Source organism: Hipposideros armiger, unplaced genomic scaffold (genome assembly GCF_001890085.2).
Source record: "Hipposideros armiger isolate ML-2016 unplaced genomic scaffold, ASM189008v1 scaffold_780, whole genome shotgun sequence".
Lineage (NCBI taxonomy): Eukaryota > Metazoa > Chordata > Mammalia > Chiroptera > Hipposideridae > Hipposideros > Hipposideros armiger.
In genome coordinates, this window is record NW_017732130.1 from 545,578 (window position 1) to 571,181 (window position 25,604).

At 35.9% G+C, this 25,604-nt stretch overlaps 1 protein-coding gene across 6 annotated transcripts in view; it reads left to right on the forward strand.

Moving 5' to 3' along the window:
• Positions 1-25,604, forward strand: part of NOX4 (NADPH oxidase 4) — a 200,480-nt gene that overhangs the window by 149,904 nt on the left and 24,972 nt on the right. For all 6 annotated transcript variants that reach the window (XM_019628309.1, XM_019628307.1, XM_019628308.1 and 3 more), the window contains one exon: positions 6,624-6,705. In XM_019628309.1, the coding sequence (XP_019483854.1) occupies positions 6,624-6,705 (82 nt within the window). The remainder of the gene's footprint in view (positions 1-6,623; positions 6,706-25,604) is intronic.

Genomic DNA, 25,604 nt, shown 5'->3' on the forward strand with positions numbered 1-25,604 from the left:
TCATCATCAACAGATTTGAATGTTTTCATGTGTTTAGTGAAATCATTATGGCCTCCAGAATGGATGGCAAATATTGACATACGTTTTTTCAAGTTGCATGTTTATCACGAATTTTCTTGAAAAAGAAAGATACATTTAATGTTTGCTTTTTAATAAATTGTTATCTTTTTTAGTTTATTACTGTTGAAATGATTTATTACCATTCATAATAAAGTGTTCTATAATTAGAGTGTTCAGGCTCCCCTATATTTGTTAGGGTAGAGCATGTAACCTCTATTTCCTATATTTTCATATCCACCTAGATTATAGTCTTTACATTTCCCACTGGCACTATTACTGAAGAAATGATAGCTTTGCGCATCTCTTGGACTGCATCACAGGCGTGACATAGCTGGCTAGTATGTCACGTGACCTACAGGGATACTGGTTTGTTTCTCCCACTATCAGCTCACTCTAGGTGGTGCTACTTGTCCCAAGATATGTGTCTGAGAGCATTTCATTTTAATAATGAGCACCTGTACTTGCGACAAAGGTGTTAGTTACATTATCTCTGGGAAGTGGTGGAAAAGAAATGATTAATTCTGACTTAACCACATATACGAGACTGACAATTAAGTTCATGAACTTGTTGCAATGATGTTGCTAACCTTTTTTGATATCAGAGGGATGATTCATTATGAATTTGTACCAACTGGACAAACAGCTAATCAAGTTTACTATTTGGAAGTGCTCAGAAGGCTGCATGAAAAAGTTACACGACCTAAACTTTTTGCCAACAATTCATGGCTCTTGTATCACAACAATGCACCAGCTCACAAGGCACTGTCTGTGAGGGAGTTTTGAGCCATTAAACAAGTAACTGTATTGGAACACCCTCCCTACTCACCTGATCAGGCCCCCGGTGACTTCCTTCTTTACCCAAAGATAAAGGAAATATCAAAAGGAAGTCATTTTGATGACATTCAGGGTAATACGACAACAGCTCTGACAGCCATTCCAAAAAAAGAGTTCCAAAATTGCTTGAAGGGTGGACTAGGCACTGGTGTGGGTGCATAGCTTCCTAAGGGGAGTACTTCATAGATTACCATAGTGATATTCAGAAATGAGGTATGTAGCACTTTTTTTAGGATGAGTTCACGAACGTAATTGTCAGACCTCGTGCATGCATCTCACTCAACAGTAGCAGAGAACAATGGCAGAAATTTTGCGTACTAAGTGGAGGTCTATCAAGCTCATGCCTTGCAGGTTGGGTTCACCAGAAACTGACACTGAGAAGTAATTTGTGAATGTAAAATACTTATTGGGGATCAACACCTATGAAGGGAAGAGGAAGTAAGTGGGATTGGGTAGAAGAAGAAGTTAAACAACCATAAAGGCTCTACTAAGCCTCTGTCAGACTGGTGGGAAACTCTGGAGGACATATTGCCCATAAGAGTTATCTGTATAGAACTAAAATATCCCTGCATTGTTCGGTCATTGGATATGAGCTGTTCTGGGAAAGGCATGCACCCTGCACCTTAGGCCAACCCTGATGACAGCTAGAGGCTACCTGCTGACTGCACTCTCTACAGCTGGATAAGAACTTCATCTAAGCAGAATTTGGAAGAGGGGTGAAGTGCTTCTCTCTGTCAACTTCAGGGCCCCGAGCACATTTTATTAATAACATTTAATTAAAAAATAAAATTCTGAGATGAATACTAAATTAAGCATGATGCTAACAAGCATAAACCAGAACTGTCCCAGGCAAACCAAGGCATACATCCAGCCTCACTATCAGTGATTTTGTCAAGATTCCCTTCCTGTCTAGTGTTATGTTCTTTAAGGAATTCAAAGTTGAAAGGTGGCTTAAAGATCACTGAACTCATCTGACCCATTTGTCATTTGAAAAAAAAGAATTACGAACAGAGACAGAAGTTGGTAGAGAATTCACTTTCTGACAACCAATTTGGTATTTTCTGGTATAACCTGCTGTTTCTAAGTACTGCAAATTGTATGAGTAAAGAAACATTTCTTCTTTGGTATACTATTTCTCATGTGTACTCACTTTATAACACTGCCTGCATTATGAGATTATCCTCAGTGTTTCTTGTAGAATAATATAAATATTATGGTGTAATCATTTCCTGATTTTGTTTTAGTTTTGAGTATGGGAATAGTGTCTATTTCTTTGCAACATTTATTTTGTAGCTTCCTATGTTACATTATATTGTAACATATTAGCTATTATAAAATATTTAGCTATTTAACATATTTAGCTATTGTGAAAACTAGGATTAAGTCTTTAATAAGTCTGCTTTCTGTCCCTTAAAGATTTTGTTTCAGTGTTTTTTGAAAAGACATTAAAACTTTCAAATTCAGTAAAATGGGCATCAAGACAAAGAAGAAAGCTTATATTTATTAATAGAAATGCCAAGAATTTCTTTTCAGGGTTTTTAGAGAAACATTGTCACCTTTAGAGATGTTTTATCTGATTTTTTTTCCCTTGCCCATTATAATCTGTACTCAAGTAGTTAAAACATTCATTCCCATATTGGAGACTATGGAGAGGCAAAGGTAAGGATTTTTCTGGAAGGAAACAATGATTTGGAGTTGGTAAAACTTCGACATTGTTCCTCCAGTAAACAATTTTTTAGGTTCTTATTAAAGACGCTAACTGAGTGGCTGTGATGACATCTAGATGCACAGGACTTTTAGATTACAAAAGAATAGCATAATCAGCATCAGCTTTATATTTCTAGTCTGTCTTTAATTTTTCTTTCTTCCCTTTTTTATAGTGATATGGAGAAGATTTTATTCTCATCCTAGGAATGTATTTGCATACTGTTTTTTTGTTGTTATGCAAATCCTTATCACATTTGTTACATTCTGCATATTGGGGAGGATTGCAGATTGGCCATTTTCCACAAAGGGTGGAAAAAAAATCTTGTCACAGTAAATGTTCAAAAAAGTTTGAATTAAAATTGGAAAGAGTAGTTTATTTTTCTCACCTCTGTTTTTAAAAAATTAAGTATATTGTCTCACGATTGAAGAGCGAACCCAAATTAATGTAATTGTATGTAAGTATGTCATCCAGGTCTGGTTGTCTCAGAATCATTTTGATTGAATAGGAGAAAGAAAGAGTGTGTGAAAGTCTACAAAAGCTTGTGTTAATTAAGATATGTCCCCTACTGGTAGAAAATCATGTTTGGACATATTACATCATTAGCTCATTAGAATATCACTTGGCAGAAAATCTGGCTCTCAGTGGGTTTAGTAAAATTGTCCTAAGGAACCCTGGGAAAGTACTGAGCTCTAGTATTTGGATAACTACCATTTTCTTAAGAAATAGACTTTGGGCCTACTGAGAAAGCAAATCACTTGGTGTGACATTTTGCTGCAAGTGAACAAGTATTATTTTAAAATTTTACTACTTAAAGGAAATACCAGTTTCTATTTGGCTCTTTTTCCTAGCATCAGGTTAAGAATGGGATGCTGGTTCACTAGAAGATAGGCCGAAATCTGGGAAACTAAAGGACTGATGTGAGAATTGTAAAGTTTTTCATTCACTTGGATTTTTCTAAGGATTATTTTCATCATTGATTTTTATTCTCATAAAGAAAAAACGAAGAATCATTATATCTTTATGGGATAAAGTTAATCAATCACATTTAGAAATGTATGAATATGATGATAAAAATAGAAATTTTGTAAAGAACATAATTTTAAGGTACTGTTATATTTTCTGTTTGTGTATATGTGAAAAATTTTTTGAAAGTCATGATAGCTACTCAAGTGTCTTTATTCTTTAGTTACTCCTTGCATTTATGATATTCAGATTAAAGGATCCTCCAAATGTAGGAACATTAATTACAGAATTCATAGTTTGGGTAGCTTTATAAGTGATCTCTTATATGTTACTTTTGCTCTGTGTGTGTGTGTGTGTGTGTGTGTGTGTGTGTGTGTGTTTTTTTTTGTTTTTGGTTTGTTTTTTTTTTTTTTTTTTTTTAGTCCTATCAATACAATGCCATCTTGAGTGATTTTCTTCCAGGTTTACAAATAAATATTCTTTGTTATTATATAAATAGGGAAAAACCTGTAGATGTATTATATTATGATTGTTTGAATTAAGAATTCTGATTATTCTTTGCATTTAAATCAGTTTGGGAATCATTTGGTAAATTTTTAATTTATATTAATTTTTAGCACCCAATGATATATCATATTCAATATAGATGTTTGATTTAACAGTTCTTTACTTGATGTGTAAAATTTATCATGTTTGCTATTGGGTTTGGAAGTTTATTTTCAAGACTCTTTTCAAGAAAGGGATGAACGCGGTGGGGGGGCAAAAGGAAAAAAACACTACAAATGTTAGTATAAAACACTTATTTAAGGGGATGTTACATAAATTGGAAAGTAGACTGAAAAGCAAGGGTTATATCATTAGAAGAATTTCCTAGACATTTCATTGAAATGAACATCCTGTTGATTGAAAATTATATCAGTCAATGATATAATGAAATTAAAAAATATGAACTCAAATTAAAGAATAAGTGAACTCAAAGGAGCAAAATAAATTGTGCTTTCTTGGATCTATGGACTTCAGAGTACAACCACCTCTGTTTGGGTCGTCTTAGTCCTTCCTCTCCCCCCTCCCTAACTAAGTGTATTACAAGAATTACTATAGTGGTGAAAACAAAAAAGCAAGGAAGAAGTCAGTTAAATATCTCTGATTCAAGATGTTTTAATAAATCTGAAGATAAAAATCCACATCCTGCTTCTCAGCCATACTTTGTACATTGTGCTCATAAATGTTTAACATCTAGCTAGTCAGTAACTGGGAACTGAGGATTATCATCAAGTGTTTTCACTGTATGGTGGAAATTGCTCCCCTTCAGTTAGTGATGAATTTACTGAAGTCTGGAGTCTCAGCTTTGTACTCTGTCTCAGCCTGATGGTGGGACTGTCAAGTCTGGAATATAGAATCCCTTGCTTTTCATGGTTGATCGATTACCAGCTGGGCTCATCTGAAGGCATTATGATTAACCTTGGCAACCAGTTTTCTGTATTCAGCAAAAATAGATATTGGAAATATTCTCTCAGCTAATATTTATCTAGCACCTTAATATGTATCAGATAATGTTGTATATCCTGGTGACACTATACTCATCTACTAGAATATATGTCTACCATATAAAAACGTAGTGTGATGAATTCTATGAGAGTGTAAGCACAGAGTATACTAGGAGTGCACCGTCGCACCATCTATTCCAAATTTGGTAGGAAGAGAAAGAAGGAGCAGAGATCAAGGAAGCCTTCCCATAGGAACGAGTTTAGAGATAATGCTTATCTAATCCTGGAAATGTGGGGTTTGTGTTAGAGTAATAGATTATGCAATGCAGATAGCTGTACAGTAGAACTGTTTCTAAGGTAGAACTGAGGATTCTTCCTCCCTCTGCACTCCTCTTTTCCCTTTTCTTTTTTCCCATTTCCTCTCTCTCTCCCTCCTTCCCTCCCTCCCTTCTTCCTTTATCATGAACTTCATGAGCACAGAATTTCATTCATTAAATTCTTGGTTCATGGACTAATATTATCATTGGATAGTTCCTGTTCCTCATTCATTCATTCACTTATATTAACAATTACTTATGCCTCCCTTTTTGCTTTCCTCCTATTTCATGCCTTGATCCCTCCTGAAAGGAAGCAATTATCCTTAGTTATGTATATCATTCCTTTTTTTTATTGGCTTGGTTTGTGTCATATATAACATGCCTAAACAATAAATTGCTTAATGTTTGTGTTTGTTTTTTAACTGAACAAAAAAATGATGTTCTTCTATATGTAATATTTTTGTGTTTTTTTCCACGCAACATCACACTAATATGATTATGTTTTTATTTGTAACTGAATTCACTCAGTTTCATTTCAGTTAATATTCCATTGTGTGAATATACCCCAAAATGTCCACTCTCCTGTTAGTGGACAGTTGAGTTGTTTACATTTTTGTTGTTAGGAATAGTGGTGCTATGAACATTTTTTACTTTCTGCCTGAGATATATGTGAAAGTTTCTGCAGAGTATATATCTAGGAGTGGAAATATTGACTCACAGGGGATGAAAAGGTTAAACTTAAAAGAGAATGCCAAATTGTTTTCCAAAGCTATTGTACCAACTTGCGTTTCCATTAGAAATATATAAGAGAGCTTATATTGATCCACATTTTCTCTAATACTTGGTCTTCTGAGATTAATTTCTGTCAATTGCATGCCACATAATGTGAATGCTATCTAATGGCATGTGATTTTGATTTGCATTTCCTAGGTTAAAATGAGATTGTGCATCACTTGGTATATTTATTGATCATATGTATTTCTTCTAATCTTTCAATTATAAGATTTTATTAGTCTATATTAATGAATATTTGCTGTTTTTATATTTGCAGTTGTTGCAATATCTTAATCATAAAAACATTTATAGTCATTCAAGTGAAATAGACATATTTTAGTAGTATAAAAATGGTGGGTAGATTTCTAATAAAGGATGTGCAGTCAAACTAGTGAACCAATTAAAACTAGGAAATCATTCTGTTTTCAAATTATTTTCATGACTTTTTTTACAGCTTGATGTTTATTTTTCTTTTGACAGAACGATTTAGAGATTTACTACTTCCTCCATCTAGTCAAGACTCCGAGATTCTGCCTTTCATTCAACCTAGAAATTATCCCAAGTAAGCAGTAGGAGCTCACTGGGTATTGAAAATGAAATGGACAAGTAATGGGGGAGATTTGGGAGGGCGAAACAAAATGTACTTTTTAGGATTTCTGAAAAAGCCAGAATAACCTCATCTAACTAATTAAGGTGTCTCCTGCAATATAATGTCTCAGGCTCTTCACAGCTGGGTCCAAGGAAAAAGACTTGTTTCCATGTGCAACCTGCAGTGGCTGGAAGCTGTTGCAGAGTGCAAACTATAAGCTGTCGGCATCAATGTCTGGTCATGTTTCTTTTTGCTTGATGCAACAGGGACAGATATTTTGTGCGTGATCCCTTATCAGGTTTCCTGTTTCTATCCTGTAAATACAAGAATGCATTCGTATTGTAATAAGTGGTTTTCAAATAACCACATGTTAGGTATGATTTTAGCAATTTCTATATATCCCTCTTTACTATCTTGGTAATTATGAGAAGTGAAACCTCTTGACCGTTTCTAAATGGGGCCGAACTTTTTTTGTCTTAGATGCTGCAAGTGTACTTATACGTTGAAGGAGTATGCTTTTATTTTCCCAGAGCATAAAGAAGTACCAGTCTTTTTTAAATTTTTATTTATTTATTTATTTATCTATTTATCTGTTTATTTATTTATTTTTAGCTGAGCCATCCTGCCACCTGTTGGCAGCTCAGCATCAGCTCAGCTCTAGCTGGGAGTTGAACCGGCGACCCTGTTGCTCAGAGCTCGCACTCTTGAGCGAGCTCTTAACCAACTGAGCCACTTGGCCGGCCAACCAGTCTTTTTGTTTTATTAGGCATCCTCTCCCTAAAGTCTGATAGATGCTGATATCTTGATCCTTCCTGTGGGAACTTGGAGCACACTCTACTCTATAAATGCCTGCCTCTCTTTACCAGCTAGTATGCAGCAGGCTAAAGAATAAGAAAATTAATATCTGAAATAGAAAATCAAGGTCACCAAGTTAAAGAATTAAAGTTTGGTTTACACGTATTTTATAATATCAAAACTAGTCACTATGCTAAGTGACTCATTCTTTGATTGGTTTGGCAATTTATTCAAATAGTCACTGAACTTCTCCTTCTAGGATAATCCCCTCCCTGCCCCCTCTTCTCCCTCCCCCAATCCTTAGCTTTAATAATATTTACCTAACTTTGAAAACAAAAATAAATATAGAATCCAAATTATCTGTTCATTGTTTGAGAAGTTAATCCAGATTTAACCCCCTTACACTACACAGGGACACACCTGTGCCTGGACACCCTTGCGTGGGTATGTTACTCTTCATGTGCATATTGACAGGGAGATGGAGGTGCCTGAAGTGGCTGGTGCATGTCTGTCAGTATTTTTGCCCATGGCTGCTATTGGCAGAGGCCAATGATGCCTGCTTTTCTGCTTCTTAGGTTTACTGTCCGCCTGATATTTTTGCTTAGCGGGGAACCGCGGTAGTTTCTCAGCTGGTAATCTGTTTGCAGCTCTTTCCCTGGGTTTCCATAGTTACATGGTCTTACATATATTCTTCTTGTTCTTAGATTACTCTTCTGATAGTGATGTGATCTATTCTCATATTTAACATAGACATCATATGACAATCCTTTATCAGTGTCTAATCCTTGGAATAGTTATTCTTTTTGGTATTTGTGGATTAAAAGAATAAAAGTCATCCATTGGTGCCACACATATCATATTATGGCATTTAAGAGTGTGGACTCTGAAGCAGGCTGCCTCATCAGCTGACTTTGTGACCTGGGCAGCCTTACCATCTATGCCTCAGTTTCACCTGTGTGAAAGGGGGAAGATACTAATACTTAACACCTAGACGTGTTATAAAGATTAAATAAATTACACAAAAATATTTAGAATCGAGCCTAACAATGGTAATATTCCATTCTAGTTGCGAGTTTATTATTATTCCTTTAAAATTGTATATAGAATTAACTAGATTTGCATGTTTCCAAACACCTTAGGGAAATAGATTATTGTTTGATTTTGGAGGTTAGTTCTTATATCAGGATACGTTAGTCAACCTGCCCTTATGGAAGTACTTGGGGAAGTGCTATTTATTCAACATTTCTAAATTATTGCTAGATGCTCTTATGAGGCACTGTTTTGGTGATCACTTAATATCTTTATGAGCTTCAGGTTTCCGAGCTACCAATTGAAAGCATGCTAATTAAAGGTGTCTGGGTCTGACGTGTTTATACAGAAACCCTGGATTAAATATAATTAGTTTATTTAAGTTACAGAATATTAAGCATTTGCATGTTCCCATTGCCCATTTAATGTCTACTTTGGCAATAGAATCTTAGGAGATGCTAGTGGAACAGAGAGGTGATAACACAATTCTATTTGTGCCGTGCCTAGGGAATGTTGAGTTGGTCCAGGGAAGGGCATAGGAGAAAAAAATTTGGGCATGCAACAACACCCATGTGAAAATTATTGGGGTAAGAGAAAAGAGAGTGATGGTCAAGACGTCAGTAAATATGAGTGGGCAGAGATTTGTGTATGTCTAGACCTAATTGAAACAAAGTTTGGATTATTTGTGGTTTTAAATATTCTTGTTTATATTTACTCTCAAATGTATTTATTAATTATTGAAGATAACTGAAAGTCAAGGAATTTTTAATTTTGTGACACAAAAATTTCTAGAAAGTTGAAAATTTAATGAAACCATTAGAATTTGTTGCTTTTATTCACAATGCAGTATATACCTACTTACATTGAGATTTTTTTTGCCCCTCACTTTTTTGGTTGTTTTACTGACTCATTGAATATAGACTTTATTGGTGAGTGATAATGTTTTAACAGCTAATACATAGGTTAAGAAGCATCTTATTTGTCTTATATTATGTAGTATCACAGAGTGATATTTACAGAGCATAATGTAGCCGATCTTTATGTGAGACTAACTCTACACTGGTTAGTGTAGACTAGTTAATGGACTGTGGGAGTTTGGATCGGGGGTGGTTTCTCTAGTCAGCATAGTGTCTCTATAATCTTAAGCATGTTGTTATCAAGAAACACCAATTAGATAATGAAAAATGGAAAATATTATTTAAAAAGGGAAGAATAGTCATGAAGAACTGACTAGTTCTTGAAATGTGTGTGTGTGTGTGTGTGGGGGGGTGTTTGTGTTCTAAGGAAAAGCCATAAAAAAAAAAACATGTTAGTTGCATTGGTGCTGGGAAACATTGTTCTAAAATATAATAATGTTCGTAAATCACATTCTTACATTCGTGAACTCACACTTGACCCATTGCCAAATCCAGGCACATCCCATTTTCATAAGGATGTAATTGAGGATATTGTGTCATGAAAATTCTCAGAACATGAATAGATGTGACTATTATCAGAACGAGACAGATGAATGAAAAGAAGAAAATGAATGTATACTTACTATAAAATGAATGTCGATTCATACGAATAGGTTAGAGGAAAGAAATAGAGATAATGAAACCTAAGCTTTGTTGCTCATTTCTTAGTTGGTGTCATTGTTACTAACTTTGAAGGATTTAGGGTTAAAATGTATTTATACTAGAGGGTAGCTATATCCCTATCATAAATGCAGCTTGGAGACGTAAAACAATTGAGGAGATTTGGCATAATTTTCCTCACAAATGACTTGCAACCATTTTGGCAGTCAGGCCATCAAAACATGATGCGTGGCTGTGGAAAGATTAACAATAATATGCATAAAAATATTGTGGAGAAACAGGAATAAAATGTTGCACATCTCTATTTGGTTCTCAGAAAGATCAAGTTCTCTGGAATGCTTAATGTCAGAACAGTTTAGAGAGAGGAATATTAAGACAAATTCAGAACTATTCCTGTTTGGCTTGGTTTGACACCAAGGAACAACCTTGGTTGTTTGGGCCAGAAAAGCAATGTCTCAAGCCAATGCCATTTCCAATGGGCTGCTTAAAAACGGCTTCAAATAGTGATGCCATTGGGTGATATACTTAAAGTGCAAAGCCTCAGATGACCTTTCGAGATTTCATCCATTCTCTAGCCTATCTTCCTTTTATATTCCCAAAGAGAGCTTTGAATTCCTCTTCTAAAGAACCCTGCTCTTCAGTAATTTTTGTTCAGTCTGCATGTTTGCAATATATTTGTCACCTGAGCTAAATTATTCTCATTCATAATAATAATAATATTAATAATAATAATAATAAAATAACATCACTTAATGAACACTTTCTATATGCCTGGAATTTTGTGGAGCCAGAGAGAGGCAAAAAGCACCACATGGGGCCAGCACACTAGCTAGCTGGCCGTTTCCTATTCAGGAGAGAAGAAATAAAGGACTAATATTGTGGTACTAGTAATAGGAAAAGCAATAGTGTCTGAGGATGTCAGGTGGCACAATCAGCAAGGTGATGACTATTGGACAAGAGTGAGAGGAAGGGGGAAAGGGATGAAAAGGAAGAGGGGACAGGAGGGAAGAGGATAGAGTTCAAGCAAAGCGTTCAAGGGAGGAGTTCAGGCTTTTTCGCTTGACTTACATCCTAGTTTACTGGCCCCATGACTGGTGACAAGTGTCATGTCTTTCTGAGCATCTTTTTGCTCTCTCGCTCTCTATTTCAAACGGAGGTAATAATACGATGGGAAAAGCTCCCCACTTCTCCTTTACTTTCACACATAATACTTCTGATACCAGATATGTGTGGGTTTTCAACCAATTCTTCGATACCAGCTGGGTGTCCTGCAATTCAAGTCAATTCTGACACTAACCAGAGTTAGTGCAGGCCCCACAGGTTAAGGGCTCAGTCCCCACAAGACTGCCCCTCACTTCAATGTCAATTGCAAGTAGTAGGTCCCCAGGTTATCCATCATTTCTGGCTGCCTTGGCTGCAAATCAGAGAGTCCTACAACCTCCTCCTTGGCTTCTCTCATCTGACAGAACAGCTCACAGAACTCAGGGAAACACTAACTTTTACCATTTCGCTATATATTGTAGTAAAGGATATGATACAGGATCCAGATAAAAAGCCAGATACATACGACAAGATCTAGAAGGATCTTGAGTGCAGAAGCTTCTGTCCCCATTGAGCTGGGGTGCAGCACCCCCTGGTAGGTAGGTATGTTCACCAATCTGGAAACTCTCTGAAGCCCTTACTATGGGAGCTTCATCACATAGGTATGATTGATTATAAACTTCATTTCCAGCCCCCTCCCCTCTCCAGAGAATAGGGGGTGGAGCTAAAAGAAGTTCTAAGCTTCTAAGCATGGCTTGGTCTTTCTGGTGACTAGACCCCACTATGAGTCACCTCATTAGAACCAAAGACATTCCTATCACCCAGGACATTTCAAGACATTTCGGAACTCTGTGTCAGATGCTTTTATCACTCAGGAAATTACAAAGGTCTTGAGAGCTTGGTGTCGGAAACCAGGGTCAAAGACTGAATACTGGAACAGAAGATTCTCCTAACACCCCTATTTACAAGTGTTTTAGGAGCTCTGTGTTACGAACCAGGGGCGAAGACCAATACATACATTTCTTATTATTTCACGAGTACCTTTGCTCTAATGTTTTGAAGAATGCAGTGCCTAACATACATAATTCTACCTTGTAAGGCTTTGTGATTGCTAAATAAAATGATGTAAAGTATCTGGCCTTTGCAAATGTGAGTTCTCATCACCATCCTCATTCTCAGCTCTGTTCTACCTTGTTTCAAAGTCACGGCTTATGTCAGGGCCAGGGCAGAGGTTCGACCACATGGTCTGCTTTAGTGTCTTACTCCACTCCTCTGCCTAGACCAGTGGTTCTCAACCTTCCTAATGCCGTGACCCCTTAATACAGTTCCTCATGTTTTGGTGACCCCCAACCATAAAATTATTTTCGTTGCTACTCTATAACTGTAATTTTGCTACTGTTATGAATCGTAAGTATCTTTTTGTTTCCCGATGGTCTTAGGCGACTCTTGTGAAAGGGTCGTTCGACCCCCAAAGGGGTCGTGACCCACAGGTTGAGAACCGCTGGCCTAGACCCTGACAGAGGGACCTGCTGTTCTGCTTGACAGAGATGGCTGTGGGCAATGGGATCTGTTCAGAGAGTGATTAATCAGGAAGGCGCTCCTTTTACTGTGGATCTGCTTGTGAGCAGGGCATGGGCTGTTCTAGTGCAGTTTCCACAGTCACAGCTGTTCATAACGTTTCTTACATTATACGTGATATTCAAGATTGCCCGTCATTGAAGGATTACTGTCTCTGGTCTTCTCATCCCGGAACTTCGGTTTTCTTTTGTGTAGTAGGTAATATTCCAATACCTGGCTGTCAAGAGATCTAAACAAGTTGATATTTTGACTAGAGTATGGGATGCAGTCATGATGAGTCCCAGTTCTTTTGATATTTGCAAATCTAGGCAAAGCAAAAGGTCTGCATAAAGCTGGTCTCAGTGGGTAGTAGGTCCCAGTCCCTGTGTTGAGATTCACAATTAAAAACCCTGCCGTTAGGGCTGCAAAAGCAAGGTGAAACACGCGCGCACACACACACACACACACACACACTCACACATTCCTACAAAAATGAGGCACTGCTGAAATTGTGAAGACTCTGACTCAGACATGTGGTAAGTCAAGGAATTCTATTAGTGCAAGGCTAATGGGCAAGAAATAAAGATGCCTTAGTGTTGAGAGAAGAGCTCATTCTAAACTCAGATGAGAGCTGGTTCAAGGATAGGGCTAAGATAAGCCTAGAGCTACAAGGTCAGGCAGCTGAAATCTCAAACCAAGCTGAGGAGGTAAACACTTTCTAGGAGACAAGTTAAGCAAGGGTGATGCACCATCTAGCGCCTTGAGAGCTGTTTACTTTCCTTGTTCTTCCTGTTCTACATTCTCAGCTGTCATATCTTCTCAGACATCAGTTGTTTCTAGTTTTTTGGTATTCTTGTTTGTCTATTTGTTTTGACTCAGAGATTGTCTGTCAGTTGAGAGAGAAAGTGGCCTGATGTTCTTCCTTTATTAAAAATCTTAAAATCCCATTTCAATAGCCTTGGAGAGAAACTACCTCCTTTTTGCATAAGGCGATTTATAGTTCCTCAACAATATTCATAGCTCTAGAAGAGTGAGATGTTATTAGAGTTAAACATTGATTTCAGAAACAATTTACGAACTTGGCAGCTTAAACGAATATTAGAACAGCAGTTAAAAGCCAGTCTTATATTAAATTTTTCAATTCCCAATGGTTATGGTAGTATCATTTTTATAACATACCTGTCGTAAAGGGAATTCCTCAGCAAAGACTGTTTCTTCCTAAGTTAATTAATGGCTTCTTTTTGTAAGAAACAAACAACAATCAAAGTGGCTTTTCAAAAATGTTGCTTTTATTTATGCATGCGATTGCTTTAAATAATAATCACACATTAATTACAGAGATTTCTTAGCCCTCTACTGGTGAAGTTCCTTCCATAAGTTGTTCCCTAAAATCCAAACACTATGCACTACCTCCCACGTCCCACCAAGTCTTAACTCAAGTGACACGGGCCTACCCTGATATCATATTTAAAATCACTGCGTGCACCACCAGCTCACTCCTGATCCTCTTTGCTCACTCTACCCAAAAAAGTAGGGTCACTTGGGATATTGTTAGAAATACAGATTCTCAGACTTTACCCCAGACTTACTGACTCAGAAAATCTGGGGCTGGGACCCAGCACTCTGTGCTTTAACAAGCCCTCCAGGAAAATACTGATGGACACTAACCTTTGAGGACCATTAGAGAAGGATAGAGAAAATTCGAAGGCTGTTTCAGGCTTTTTGACTGTCTCTCCCTTCTTGCTGTTTTCATTGATATGATTATCTTCTGGGAATGGAGTGGTTTAAAATTGCAACGCCATCCTCTCCAGAACAGTTAATCATGTTCATCTTTTCCTCAGATGAAGAAAGAATTGTTGTGAACCCTTCCAGTCTGCAAAGCAGGATTTTCCAGGAGTTCCTTGTCACAATGCACCCTTTACAGATTTTTTTTTTTGCCTAGTGTATTATCCATAACCAAAATGATGTATAATTGGCTGTAATGATTAATATGTGAGCATTAAGAAAATGAACTTTGGAGTCAGACTCACAAGGAATTTAGTAATAGTCTTTTCCCTTAATAGACAGGTGGCCTTGAAAAAATTACTTACCATATTTGAGTTTTAGTTCCCACCTCAATCAAAGGGAGATTACATCTTTCTGTGAACGCTGTGTGGATTAGTAGTGAAGGTATATATAGAACATTTAGTATAGGCCCTGGATTAAATTAAATTTTCAGTAAAGAGTTTCTATTTTTATTAAAGCTCATTTTAAGTTTTGGAGGTAAGAGTCTCACATGGTTTTTGATTTTTTTTTTAATTAGAATTTTTTTAAGTCACAGCTAATCAGATAAAGATAAGAAAGGCAAATAATTTTTCTAAAAATGTACATTTACATCAGCATTAAATGGATATAAATTGCAACACTTTATGATTAATAATATCTAACACTTACCAATGTGTACTGTGTCCAGGTACTATGCTAAAAGCTTATCAGGTGTATTAGCACTCAGAGAAATGTAGCTAAAAATGATGGACCTTGTTTTTCTTATACAACGAAAATTCCAAGATAAGTGGAACAGGTATTGCTCCGGTGTCAGCATATTACATCTGAGGTGTCTGCAGCCCCCTTCCCCTTTCCCTCTCATGATTGCAAGATGACTCCTTCAGCATTGCCATCATATCCTCATTCTAGACAGAATGAAGAAGGGCAAAGGGCATACAAGGTACACAGACTCCCTTTGAAGAAACTTCTCAGAACCCCAACCCAAAATTTCTACTTACTTCTAATTAGCCTGTGTCTTATGGCCACCACAATTTGTAAGACAGGGAGGGGAATGTAGTTGTTGGTTTTTTGTTTGTTTGTTTATTTTTTTCCCTTAAGCATATACATTAACACCACTCTCAAGCTGGGAATGAAAAGGGGAAGCTAGGTAAAGGGTAGACAGCTAGTGGTCCTTGCCTTGTCTGAATTATCTTATTTAATCCTTACAATAACCAGGGAGATATGTATTACTTATATCACCTTTTATTTATAAAGGATGTAATTAAGGTACAAAGTGATATGTAACTCTTAGAGTCATACAGCGAAAAGCTGGTGAAGCCATGATTTAAACTGGGTTTGAGAGGCTACAAGCTAATTTACTATATTATTATATATTAAAAACATATTTTACTCATCTTCCTTAAATTGTCTTTAATAACTCTTTTAAGTTATTTTTTCTCTTGCTTGGATTTTGAAAGGCTTATCTTTACTGTTAAAATTTCTGTACTGAAAGCAATTGCTGTGAAAGTTGAGAACGTTTTGCCCTACTGTGAGCATTTCCCTCCCCTCCCCCATAGTGAATGAGGTCTCAACTATAGTGTCTCTAAATTAAAGTTAAAGGCCAATGAACATCTTGAGCATGTTTCATTCTTTCAACAAATATTTATTTAGTGCCTATTATGGGCCAACAACTGGAGATGACAACTAGGTTAAACTATTTTAACATAATGACCTAGTTTTCTTGGGTTTTGAGTTAGTAGTGAAACCCAAGGAGGAAATCTGGTGATGCCTTGATGGTAGGGCTAGCTGTACTTATAAAAATATAATGTTTTTCTTATAGTATTTTATTGTTGGCAAAGCACTTTCATGTGTAGTATTTTGTGTGTTAAATCCTTTTATTCCATGAGTTTTACGTATTAATTATACAATTTCCTCTCATTTATTAACAGCTACTAATGAATTGATTAGTAAGTATAGAAGCTAGAGTGACAAAAACTGATAGAAATACAGTGATTATTTCATTCTGTCGGAAAAATACTGCAGTTGGTAAATTTTGTCACAACTGAAATTCAACATTTTGGGGTTTTATTATTCCAGAATCATGAAGGGAAGATAAAAATAATGTCAGGGGAACATGAGGCAGAACATTAAAATCCATATACTCACAGAATATAGTAATATTACATTTACTTCCCAAATGCTGTATTACTTTATAGGTTGAGGTTTTGCTGATGGTATCCTGAATTCTTACTTTCTTGGATGATATTTTTAAATATAGTTCTGTGTCATTGTCTTGGTTTTGTTTCATTTTCAGAGGCTAGATAGATAGATAGATGACATTCCTTGCCTATCTTCCATTTCAACCACTTTTTATTTTCTGTTGGTATTTAGTGATTATTTTTCTACAATAGTTACTTTTTTGTCTCCTAGTAATGTTGAAGGCATGGATTATTTGTGATGTCATTTGCATTCTTTATTGATTATACAAGTTTGGGAAAGATTCATATTCAGGTAGCAGACATTGCTCTTGAAATCACTAAATCATCACTTTTTATAAAGTCTTAAAGAAGATGATATTCACATTATATAGGAGAAAAGCAGAGGGAAAATCCCACTTTATTACTGGCATTAGCCGAGTTCTCTGGAAAGGTGCCCTAGCGCAGTGCTTCTCAGGCTTTAATGTGTGTACGAATCACTGGAGATCTGAGTAAAACACAGATCCCGACTCAGTCTGAGGTTGGGCCCAAGAATCTGTCTTTCTAACAAGTTCTCAGGTAAAATTGATGTTGTTGGTCCCAGAACGACACGTGCCGCATCATATTAGTCAAAACCAAATGAAGGGCATTTTATTCCTTTCAAGGTCAAGTTTTACTACAGCTGTCACTAGGGAAGAGAAGTGCTCAGCATGCTAAGCATTAAACAAGTGAGTAAAATAAAGAAGCCTCTCTCCTCATAGCCACCTATCTTTGATTACAAAGGAAAGTCTGAAAGCACACCCAGCAGAATTATCGATAATTAGTAACAATATATCTACAGTAATGTTGTCTTCCTTAGTCGGTTTTATCAGAAATCAATGTAACTGCAATTATTATGTGTCAGTTAAAATATCACCCCGTTATCTTTAACTTTTAACTTGTTTTCATCCTTATGTTTTAGGTGAATCTCTTGAAAAGAGCTTATTCTATTCTGACAGTCTTTACATTTGAACTGAAGATTTTATTTTAGTTCATTTACATTGAATTACATTCTACAACATTATTTTGTAGTGTTTATTTGTCCAACTTTTTCTGTTTCTTCCCCTACCCTCCCGCCCCCCCCCCCCCCATTTTTTTTTCTGTGAAGATAAGATGCATAATAATGATATAAGCCATGGTCTATCTCTTAGTTAAATTGAGCTCTCTAAACTAATGGAAAAGACAAGGCAAAACAAAATATAGTGCAAAGAAATTTGAGCTTTAAAAGTTCCTGCAAGCTAAGATTAGCCAGCAATTAAGATAAAAACCTGCTATTTCCTTGCTTTCAGCAGGAGAATAAGTGGCCATGTAGAAAAAGGACTTGAGATAGGAAAAGGATGGAATGGCTTATTTGAAAAAAATAAAATAGTAAAATATCTGAGCCTAAAGACATATAATAAGCCACAGAAAATATAAGGATTTATTGCCATCTAAATAAACAACAATTTAAATTAAATACAATTTATAAAATAGCGCTCTTTGTTGAAAAGGCTGATTGTAGTGCAGAAGTCTATAGATCTAAACTTAATCTTAAAGAGTGTTTATTTTAACTGTATATATTCCCTCTAAAAGCTTTCACAGATAATTTTATTTTAGCAAGAGTTGCAGCTGTGTTTAAATATATGTTGGAATGGAGTGTGAAATTTGGCTAGATGTTACACTTAAAAATTCACTAAGGAGTGGGTAGTTTATAATTCATAGTTAACTACTTAGTGTTTGAACAGTTTGAAGAGATTGGTAACTTTTCTTTATATTAATATAAGTAGTGCATATTAATAAAAGTTTCAAGTTGCATGTTAGCAGATCAAGCCTACATTAGCCAGCATAAAAAACAACATCGAAAGAAAAAAATAATTTTTCTCCTTAATTTTTTATAGGAACTAAGTCCAATGGTGAGGATGCATCTAGAACATGTGTGTATATATTTACAAGTGAAAAGTACACATAATATAACATACTAGATGCTCCGTAATAATCTTGCCAGTATAGAAAATATAAAAATATCTCCTAACACACACACACACACACACACACACACACACACACACACACACACAGAGATACTTTTTAATGCTTGTTTGAGATGGTAGGACATGAGGAAAATTGCTTGGAGTCATAAACTATAAGAAATTTCCTATCAAGGTGAGTAAGTGAAGAGAGTGTTTGAGCTCATATTTGCTCTTAACAATGTATCTATTTATTCCCCAAAATATTAGAGCTGGTTTTAATGGGTCATATTTGTGGAGGACAGAGATAAGGCCTGGACTCAGAGGAGAGCTGGAGAGCAGATCAAAGACCCCTGCAAATGGCCTAAACCTCTTAAGTGAAACATCATCACTGGATAAAGCAGAGATTAAACAGTCTGCTCTGCAGAAGGAGATAGTAGGGATAATTGACGTATTTTGTCCTAGGCTCTGAGAAAAATTAAAAAAAAAAAAAATCCCCCCTGATGGTTAGTATCCTCAATCTCCATCTCTCTTGGGTTTGAATCATTAATTTATAATATGTATGTAGCCCAGTAAACCCAGGGACAAAAATTTAGTTTAAAGTGATTTTAGATTTATGGCATTCTCCTGTTGCCTGGAAGGGAAAAATTAAAATCCTCTTTTGGGGGATACATTTTAATCCTCAAAGGATTCCTGTACATAAGGGAGCAAAGAATATGAGCTCTTACTTTTTAAAATGAGGGGAAAAAGCACTATGAGAACATGCTAGTAGAAATCATATATTCCAAAAGTATAAAACGAATGTTTAATACCTCCAAAGAAATAAAACAAAGCATTAAAATAATGATTAAGACACAAGGGACAATCAAATTTCTCAAGGCACTTTTGGAAAAAGATAGAACTTCTAGAAATGAAAGATGCAATATCATAAATTTAGCAGATTAAGACAACCATAGAGAGAAGGAATGAATTGTCAAATGTAACTGAAATAATTATCCAGAATGCAGCACAGAGAGACAAAGATATGGAAAATATGAAAGAAAGGTTAAGAGAGATGTTGGATGCAGGGGGAAGGTCTTGTGCTTCTTTACATTAGAGATACAAAAGGAAGGGAAAAAGAAAGTGTATGTAGGAGATGTAATATTTGAAGACATCATAGCTCAAATTTAAGGTTACTAATGAATTCCAAGCAACACAATAAGCATGTGCTTAAATTCACCATGGGAAACATTATAATTTATTTATAGAAAAATAGAAGCAGAGACCAACACTTAATGTAAAAGTAGTCAAGAAAAGAAAGGGGAGAGGAAGAAATAAGAAAAACGGGGACAAATAAACAGCACAAGGTGATATTGTAGTAAGGAATTCAACATAGCTAAATTCTACAGTTCAAACGGAAAGCCTGTCAGACTCCAATAAGAAAATAAAAGAGCGACAAGCTATTTTCAAGAGATTCATACAAAGCATAAAGATATGGAAAAGCTGAAAGTTAAAGAAAGGGAAGAATATAGCAGAGCAATTCTAACCAAAGGAAAATTGTTTCGGATAAAATAGACTTCAAGGTAAAAATATTTTGAAGCATTAAGAGAGTTACTAATTACAGATAAAAGGTTCAATCGATGCTCTCTCTGATCGAAACAATTAGAACAGACTCCTGATTGGGGAAGACAGTTTTGGCTTGTTTGGTTTATAAACAGAAATGGAGTTCTTTCCAATGGTAGACATATGCCACTTAATAGATAGGTGGCCTTGAGCAAATATTTAAATCCAGAACCTAAGCTTTCTAATCAATAAAGTGGAATAACACCATCTAACTCTCATTGGATAAATGATTCATCTAAAGCATGTAGCACGGTGCCAATCCCATAGCTCTATTGTTTGTCAGGATAGGCAAGGAAAAGGCTGATGGTGATTAGGCATGTAGATTTATTTTCGTCAGGAAAATAATCCTGGGGCTGTCTTGTTTAGTTCAAAGATAGCTACTTCCTATAGAAACCTCACTGCCCCAGAGGCTTGTTATAGTTTGAAACTTTAATAAAGTAACATCTCTGACATCAACTCAAGATATGTGAAGAAATGCCCATTTATGTTGTATTTTGCTGCATAGATTGGTCTGCGATCAAAACAGAAATTTATATGGATGTGTTTTTTAATCTTTAAAATTGTTCAGTGTTGTTATTCACTTAGTGGCTATTCAGAAAAAAACATATTGAGTTCACTTTTTATGCTGTCCTCTCACAGCATGCTGTTTCATTGGATATGGCTAATAGTCCCAAGATCTTTTATGTCTTATACTAGCGCATTATATTCATTGTTTACTCTTTAAAAATATATTGAGTAAAGTCTATTACAAAGTCAATTTTAATTTCTAAGAAACATGTATTTATCAAAATGTCATTCAATGATAGTTTTATGGTCACAGAGAAGTTAGGGAGAGAGAATTTTGGAATTGTAACAACGAAGGTACCTCCCACTCCCACCCTTGCTCGACTCTCCATAATAAAAGTGGTTTTTTTGTTTGTATGTTTTTTTAAGTTGTAAGTTCATGGCTATAAAACCTAAACATCACTGAACAAGTCCAACATTTGACCCCATTTAGCTTTTGCTGAGAATATTAGTTTCGTTTTCTATCCTTGCAAAGACAGTCATTAGCAAAGTGTCTATACATTCTTTTCACTTTTATCACCTACATGATTGAGCATAAGGCTGCTCAAACAAAGGTGCTTTTCTTTTCCTGCTTGTGTGCAAGCAGAGTCAGTTTCTGATAATCGTCATATACAACCAGTGGCTGTCACAAAAGCACATCTTATTTCTGGACAGAAAGATGTGTTTAGATCTGTGACTGAGATGCATAACCTAACGGCATCTCTTCAAGGCCTGAACCCTGGTTTTTCTCTCCTTATCTTCTACTCTTCCTCAAACGCTGTTCCTTACTCCAGCCCAGTATTCCATCTAGGAGGTACAGAACTTCAGGCTTGTCACGGCGCCTCTTATGGCCTCAGATTTCTCATTTGTTAAATGGATAATAATACTGTACCTACCTCATAAAGTGTTAAGATTATGACAGATATGTCAAAAGTACAAAGCATTGTGTATATATAATATGGATAGATAACACATTTAAGTTACTTCTTAAATTGTGCCTTATTTTATACTTGTGTGTGTTTTTGTCCTAGCCATTTTCCGCTTTATAACCTCCTTGAGTACATACACTGCAATTACTTATTTCTCTCTCTCTCTCTCTCTCCCTCTCTCCCCCCCCCCTCTCCCTCTCTCCTGCAGCAGGTGGTAGTGGGCCTTACTCATAGTAAGCTTTCCATTATTATATGTTGAATTAAATAAATTCCCTCCCCCATTTATTTATAGCTAAAGTCATCCTTTGCGAAACCTCACAAGGGAAGTAGACTGTTAAAGAGGAATGCCTTTTCTTTCTCTTGATTCTAGTTCTCCATTTCCTAAATTGTTCTCTGTTCTCTAAAATCTTAACAGACATTTTGTAGAGAAAAGGAATTTGTGGTGAAATATGTGTTACAGAGTATTGTGTATCCCCTGCATGGGGATGATTAAGGCACTTTGGCATGTTAAAGGCCTGGAGAAGTTTTGAATTAAAGATTTAAAATAAACAAATAAAACTTATCTTAAGACATTTCCCAAATTTATTTAACCATCAAATACTCCTCCCCTTCCCCTTCTATTATTGTTCCTTGAAATCCTTTTGGGAAATACTGGTATAATTAATATCTTTTTTTTTAAGCTGAGGCACATTTCTTTTTCTTTTTTTAAATTTTTATTGGGGATCAGAGTGTTTTTCCAAGACCCATCAGCTCCAAGTCAAGTAGTTATTTCAATCTAGTTGCGGAGGGCGCAGCTCAGCTCCAAGTCCAGTCACTATTTTCAATCTAGTTGCGGGGTAGGAGGGTCGGGGTGGGGGTGGGGGCGGGAGGTGGCTGTGCAGCCCACCATCCCATGCGGGAATCCAAGTGTCAACCTTGTTAAGAGCACACACGCTAACCAACTGAGTCACCTGGCCGCCCCTATGTCTATTTTTGAATTAATATTTTTTTCTTAAAGTAACTTTACGAGTTCTGACGAGTTCTCTCCCGAGATTGTCCAGATAAATTCTATGTTAATTTGTTCTGATATCAATCTGTTTTGGGGGATGTGGTAGAAAATGTTGGGAAATAAGATTTCGAGGAGTGTTGGCTATACTTTTATCTTTTAATATTGAATTAATAGTTGCATTAATTTGTAACTGATGGATTTCTCCATGAGAAAAAGAGACCTAATATAACTGGTGTATCAAATGATCAGTGTTAATTATTAAAACAATTAAATCCAGTAACATTTAATGGATTCTACTTTCAAGGGAAAAACTGTTCAAAATTTCAAAAAGTATATATCTAAATGGGCCAGGAAAGAGAATTCCTCCTTTTTTTAGAACTTTTTTATGTCCACAATCTTCTTAAAGGAACTTTTAGTCATCAATTGAACTTTAAAAATATGTCAGATTGATCTCACTTTCTCTATGTTGTTGAAAGATTTTGAACAGTTGCCTCTCGTTTCTGTAATCTTGTCATATACATAATGATAGTAGTAATATAGCATTATTTTAAAGACCAGACACTAAAATAGGGAGAAAGAAAAATCACTGCTCATAAATCAAAAGCAATGGATTATACACATTAATCAAGTTAAATATGTAAAATATGATTTAACTAGTTTCTCTTTCTGGCTCCCTCAAAAACCCAGGCATTGCCAAGTAATCAATGACAAGTAATTTCATTCCTTATCCCTCCTCTCAAAAAATCAAAATTTTGTTTCACTCTGTGCAAAAAGCATTTCCAATGAAAAAGACAGCTGATTCTCTAAGGTTCTTTAAACCACATTCCCATCTACATTTTTCACCTCATGATGAACTTAGTCCATCACTGTATTTCTTCTGCTGAACTTCTCAGGTGGCCTGACAGTAGACTGTAGGTGCTCATTGATGCCATTAACAGAAAGCATTTCTGATACTTGTGGCCCTCTACAATTCTTATCAGGCCTTTTCTGTGTCATCATATCTGATTGTTCCTTTTAGAGAGGTAGGAAATCAGATAGAGAGGGCAAGTCACTTGCTGATGATCCCAACCCTAGCAAATGACTAGAACCCTGAGTTCTTGTCTTGTTCAAATTTAGTCTAGAACATCAAAGAGTAGTTGTACTGGGTAGAGGGAGGGTGTGGGTGTGTGGGTTAGAAAGCAGACAAGTAGGAGATGTAAATGACTCCTCTGTCTTATCCTTTGCTAGTCAAATAAAATATCTTTGTTTCTGTTTTTCCTTTTTGCAAACAGGCATGAGTAGAGAAGTGGGCAGCACCAAAGTTGCTGAGGACAGGAGATATACTTGTCTATCTCCAGAACTTTGTACATAGAAAATACTCAATAAGTATATGCTGATGAAGGATGTGGTAGATAGTCACATCAAAGAGAAGCCCTCGACAAGGACAGGGATTTTTGTCTCTTGTTCACTGCCATCATTTCCAGCACCTGAAGAGTGCCTTTATAGATAGGGGCCAAAATATTTGTTAATGAACAGGAACTGGTGTGGAATGGTCCAAACAGAGCCTCAGTCCTGACAAAGAAAAATTCATAAACACAATTAGCAGGAGATTGAACAGAGAAACTGAGTTGAGAGTTCCTGAGAAGGGTTAGCTGGTGTGCATATATACTTAAGCCAAGAATGCTGTGTTTATTTGCACTTTCTGTTACTTCTGCTGGAAAGGTTTTTCTCCCAGATGCTTTTACATCTTGCTTCTTTGTTTCATTTAGGTCTCTGTTCAAATGGCACATGCACAGAGAGGCTTTCTCTCACTATCTTTTTAAACTGCCAATGCAAAATTTCAAGGATATACAAAAGTACACGGAACAGTATAATGAACTTTTATGTACCACATCACCCAGCTTAAATAATGATTATGTTTTACCTATTTTTAAAAGCATTTATCACTATGTGGCATTATATCATATATCTTTTTCTACCTTTATTTCTGGGTTAGTCCCTTTCCCACTAGGATCTCAGAACCATGTAGTTAGGGACTTATTCTATCACTTCTGTATCCCAGACACTTTGAACAGTGGTGCATTGCAGGTGCAGAAAAACATTTGTTGAATGAATGAATGACTAATTAAGAGAAGATTGCACTAAGTCTAGTGGATTCTAAAATAGTTGTAGAGATTTATAATAATCCTGCTTTTGCAATTGGAAGTGCTTATTTTTAATCTCAATTTTGTTGCTTAATGTTTGTGTTCTAAATTTGCTTACATGGTAAAAAGTGGTAGAATTAATTCACATATGTTGTTTTTGAGCAACTGATATTTTGAGATTTCTATCAAAAATCCAATATATTGTATCATTAACTTTCAACTGTGTTCTTTTTTTTTGGTTTGTTGAGTGAAGAAGCTGTAAAGTATGAATGAAATAGATGTAATAAAAATTAAGCATATTGTGAGTATCTGATCTATCAGTATTTTCTGAATTCCTGCTATGTTTAGAACACTATCTTAAGTATTTAAACTTTGATTATTGTTCCTTGAGGTACAATAAGTAGCTTTTTAAATAGATATAGTATTTTTTAAAGCAGCACTCTTGCAAGTTTCCCTTCATGATTTAAGTATATATACTGTACACGTAATAGTCATGTCATGAAGGTCTAAAATCCGCAGTAACCAGTTAACCTTGAAATATCCTTGAAAATGTGATATAACAAAATGGGTTGATTTTTTGCTTGTGAAGTGTCTTCACTCTCCAGGACAGCTCTTTTCAGGTGAAAAGTCAAGGATTCCGTTGTTTTGGTCTTCTAGTTCAACTTAGGGCTTTTAGTTCCCATGGAAAGGAAAAGGGTTTTCCCTGCCTCACTCCAGAAGTAACAAACATTGCTTTCACTCTGAGTCCAGTGGTCAGAATTACTC